At 40.5% G+C, this 5,000-nt stretch overlaps 1 protein-coding gene across 4 annotated transcripts in view; it reads left to right on the plus strand.

The window, feature by feature from the left end:
* Positions 1 to 5,000, plus strand: part of LOC101851742 (pyrokinin-1 receptor) — a 149,531-nt gene that overhangs the window by 133,025 nt on the left and 11,506 nt on the right. For all 4 annotated transcript variants that reach the window (XM_005101208.3, XM_013084130.2, XM_035970496.1 and 1 more), the window contains exons 4-7: positions 234 to 426; positions 1,087 to 1,171; positions 2,145 to 2,304; positions 4,602 to 4,721. In XM_005101208.3, the coding sequence (XP_005101265.1) occupies positions 234 to 426; positions 1,087 to 1,171; positions 2,145 to 2,304; positions 4,602 to 4,721 (558 nt within the window). The remainder of the gene's footprint in view (positions 1 to 233; positions 427 to 1,086; positions 1,172 to 2,144; positions 2,305 to 4,601; positions 4,722 to 5,000) is intronic.

Consider the following 5,000-nt stretch of genomic DNA (forward strand, 5'->3'; position numbering starts at 1 on the left):
ACAATGGCAAGATATTTCGCTGTCTGTAACCAGATACCCATTCACACCTGAGTGAAGTGAGGAAAATTCGTGTAAAGTGCTTTTTCAAGGACCCAACGTCGGGTCCCTGACTGGTTCGAACCTACGACAATATTATGGTTCAGAGTCAGAGAGCCTAACGACAAGGCCATAGACGCCACAGACATATTATAGTGACATACTCTAACAGCTATTTTTTTGGGTCTATATCCCAGGTCTTCCTCCTGAACTGTACTCCATCTGGGAAGCCTACCCATGGCGCCTGGGGGAGGCGTTTTGCTACCTACGTCAGAGCGTTCTGGAGTCTACGTCATACGCCTCTGTGCTGACCATCACGGCCTTCACCGTAGAGCGCTACCTGGCCATTTGCCACCCTCTTCTGGCGCACAAAATTTCGGCTCTTTCCAGGTAACCTTTATTAATTTTTGTGTCTATGTAGGCCTACTTGTTTATTTGTCCATGAAATGCACCTCCAAGCAAAAATTGGCTTCTTAATGAACGCTTTTAAGTGGTACAATTTTGTGTCATCCTAAATTTTGATTAACATTTTTAAAACTTAATATTTCTTGAATATGTTCTTAGATTTTTTTTCGTATTTATGAACTTGGCTGACTTTTATTTTTTCGACATTATGTTATAATTAGTGCAGAGATTATTGAGATATTGCCCCTTAAGTGGCCCCCCTTTATATTTTTAAACATCATGTAGATAGTACAGTTTAAAGTATTGACATTCAATTTTGATACTATATGTTCATTATCAGTCAGTGTGTTCACTAGTAAATTGGCCGTTCCTTAGTCTCTTATTTGCTTAGTAACGACTTAGTTGTTCAGTTTATTAGTATTAGTATGCTAGGTTTAAAACACTTCTCATAAAATAATGAGCACCAATCGTTATGTGCACTATCGGTTGTTTCTGACTATAAGATATTCCTCTTCAGAGTAAACTTCTTTTTGTTCTTCAATCATAATAACAATTAAAGAAAAAATGTATTTGTGTAGCGCCAATCCATGTACTACTGCATTTCCTATTATCTAATACCGCCTTTCGCTTTTTGCATCTGTGCAGAGCTGTGAAGATTATTATCTCAATCTGGGCAGTCTCGCTGATGGTAGCTTTGCCTTATGCTGCACACACTCGTATATATTATCAGGTAAGTAGAAAACCTATCTATCTATCTATCTATCTATCTATCTATCTATCTATCTATCTATCTATCTATCTATCTATGACCGACTCTTCAGGAGAACGACCCCAACCTCCACACCCTTGCCACACGCCGTGCACAAAGACTTCAACCTCTTTCTGTTATGATAAAACTTGCCCTTTACCCGCTCATCCCTATTCATGACCTGTCATTGAGAGTCCTCTGACACTAACTATACTTCTCCTGTTATGTCTGTCTTGGGATCTGGTGGTCCCATAAGATAATACTTGGTTCCACAGAACTGCTAAGTTTATTTAGGGACGGCATGAATGCAACCCACAAGCGTTATAGTTCTAATGTGGGTTTTTTTTCTTTCTTTTTTGCAAGGTTTTAAACATGGGAATGGCCTTCTAAAGAAAACGAATCTAATGATATTTCTACTCGTGAATGGAAATGAAAAGACGTGTTTATCCTTTCTCTTCCGAGATCTCTTTCTCCCTCTCTCTCTGTCTGTCTCTCTTTCTCTTCCTCTCTCTCTGCCCCCCATCTCTCTTTCTCCCCCCCCCCTCTCTCTCTCTCTCTCTCTCTCTCTCTCTCTCTCTCTCTCTCTCTCTTTCTCTTTCTCTCCACCTCACTCTTGCTATTTCTTTTGGTGTCTGTCTGACTGCCCCCCTCATCCCTCTTTCTCTCTCTCTCTCTCTCTCTCTCTCTCTCTCTCTCTCTCTCTTTCTCTCTCTCTCTTTCTCTCTCTCTCTCTCCCTCTCTCTTTCTCTCCCTCTTTCTCTCTCCCTCTCTCTTTCTTTCTCTCTTTCTCTCCCTATTTCTCTTTCTCTCTCTCTCTGCCTCTCTCTCCCCCCTCCCTTCCTCTCTCCCCACTCCCCATTCGAACCCCAAACAGCCCTTTCTCACAGTTAAAACAAACATTATATGAATATATTTAAATATTGTTTGTTCTTTTAAACTTCTTTGACCACGCCAGGTCCGTGTGCCGGAGACGAACGAAGCGGTGCCGGAGTCGTTGATGTGCAGTATCCCGTACCACTTTCTGTCCGGATTCATGTACTACATGTTCCAAGTGTCGACCTTCATCTTTTTCATCACGCCCGTCACCGTCATCATCATCCTCTACATTCTTATTGGTACGAGACATTATTTTAGGGAAAGACCCTTGAATGGGATGGACAGAACGGTAGACATAAAAGAGAGAGGATGGGGGAGAGAGAGAGGGGGAAGGGGCATGACAGATGAAGAGAGAGGGAAAGAGAAGGAGAACGACCGAGAGGAAGAGAGAGAGAGAGAGAGAGAGAGAGAGAGAGAGAGAGAGAGAGAGAGAGAGAGAGAGAGAGAGAGAGAGAAAGAAATGTTTTCAGGTATATTTTTACTAAATCAATGCTTTCAGTTAATGTACGTATGGCTGAATTGCAAACTGGATTATTTTTAAAATGTTAAAACGGAACTACACAAAAAGCAACAAACCGTAGACATAATAATATTATGTAAACATATAAAGAAACTATTGTTCGACATTTTGTCTAATATTATACATTGAAACCAAGCAAGTTCTTCTTTCGTGGTTAACATAGCGAGTTGGGAAGCTTCTAATATAGCTTTTCATATTAAGGAGAGCTAAGGAACGTTGATAAGAACATATCCTGTTACTGATTACGGCAAAAGTTTCGGGCCCACTTTCTCAGGAAAACGGGAATACATGTATAGGTCTATCCTTTCTCCGCATCTCTATCCCGCCCCTTTTTTTCTTTATTTTGCGGCTTTGTTCTCACTCTCTCTCTCTCTCACGATTCATCACTACTTTATTTTTAGTCTCTCTCTCCATTCCTTCCTTCCCCTCCTTGATTCCTTTCTGTAGCCTGTCCGCCCTTTCTCAATTTCTGTCGCTCCTATTCCCAAGAGGAACACGAAGACAACGAACCCTTACATTGATTAGGAAAATCCTTTCACCTATTTACTGAAGAATCTCTTGCTTTAGGCCCCTTTCACACTAGAAAAAACTCCACTTGTCGCACGGTTGCGAATTTCGTAAATTTTATTAAGGCTATTTTCGCCCTAGTGTCTCGTTTCACTGCAGGTGACGTCATTCTTCGCAGACGAAGACGGTGCGATATTTTCCTAGTGTTGGCGTGGTTTTACGTGCTTCCCTGCACCATCTCGGTGCAAGTGAATAAATAATGCCATAGAATCTCCTAGCGGACTGTCTATCTTGGGATACGTTTTTAATTCCCAAACCTTAGGTGTAACTTGGCAAGTGAAGCAAAAAGCCTCCAGAATTCGGTGCCCAAAAAAAATGTTCCTATATTTTGAAATTACCAATGCCTGTTACTTCTTTGTGAGCATATTTCCTCCTCGCTATTGATGTTGTATCAAAACATTGCTTTATTTCGTATTTCTTTTTTTTCTGGATTGTTTGGGGCGCCACTCATAACTTTGGTCCCACGGTAAGATACCAGATTAGAGAACAAATTAAATGAAAACAAATAAATGAAGAAAATAAACCTACGTCTGTTATTCATTCGTGTAATTAAAAAGAAATGGGTGTGTGTGTGGGGGTGGGGGGGTGGGGGGGGGGGGCATTTCTGTTACATTAATTAAAAACTTTAAACAGCAGGCAAAACATGCATACCGTGAAATGTAATAATTTGTGGTTCTGGTTTGTTTATGATGATTCGAAATGAACCTCAACATTGCTTCTGGTCTGATGCTGAATGTCTGCTATGCATTTAAAGAGCTAACTCTTTGGACGCGCTTTAAAAAAGAAGCATGACTTTGTTATTTGTAAAAAAAATAAATTCAAATATTGTGTTTTCTATATATAAAACTTACAATGGGGATTGACAATTTGTACACAACATATTCACAGCACACTACATAGTCGTGTTTCTGATTTGTGCCACAACATTGCTTTAGTCTACTGCTGATTTGGGAATTAGTGTCTGCTAAGCACTAAGACAGTAAATACATGTGTCACGACGCGGTGGAATCAGACGCTCGTCAGATTTTAAACATGTAGAATTACTGGTATCATCTTAACGGTTGCTCATTTGTCTTGCTTTCTGTGAAAAAGTTACTCAAATATCCTGAATAGAAGTCGAGATATTTGCGATTGAAGGAAGTGTGAGTCGATTGGTTTCAGATGTAAAACTAGCGAGAAAATGGCCGTCAAAGCTTGGCGACTTCCAAAGCTTGAGAGGCCTTAGGAACTGCAAATTTACTTCTTGACTCAACATTTTTTCAGTACAATCCACGCAGGAATGTGTTTTGAAATGGACTTTAAGGGTGTTGCGTAAAAAAACAAACAAAAAATTCAATAAAAAATTGCCAAACGGACACGAAAATGCCAATTTAATTGATTTCATTATTTTGAAGAGCACCTGATTTCACCACGATGCCTCACAAATGTTATTCTCCATCAATCCTTCAGGTGTATCGTTGAGGCGATCTCCGCTGGCCAGGGGAGCCTCTGATGAGCGCAGCTACTCCAGTATGAAGAGCTCATCCAAGTTGCCACAGCAACCACGCAAAGTGGTCATACGCATGCTCAGTGAGTTTCTTTTCTCATTTTACGCATGCTTAGTGAGTACTTTTCTCAGTCATACTCAGTGAGTCCATTTCTTCTTCCTTTGCTCCCTTTTTTCTACATGGTCCTGTTTATTTTGTTTTCAATGTGGGAGCATTGTTATCGTAGAAGGAATCGAACAGGCGCCATCCACTCCGTAGTCCAGCATGCCGACCTCGAGTAGGTTTAGAGTTTTTAAAACTTTCCAATTTGACTCAAGTTGAAGAATGGACGATGTTGTGGATTATAACCATGGGCATTTAT

Source organism: Aplysia californica, unplaced genomic scaffold (genome assembly GCF_000002075.1).
Source record: "Aplysia californica isolate F4 #8 unplaced genomic scaffold, AplCal3.0 scaffold00274, whole genome shotgun sequence".
Lineage (NCBI taxonomy): Eukaryota > Metazoa > Mollusca > Gastropoda > Aplysiida > Aplysiidae > Aplysia > Aplysia californica.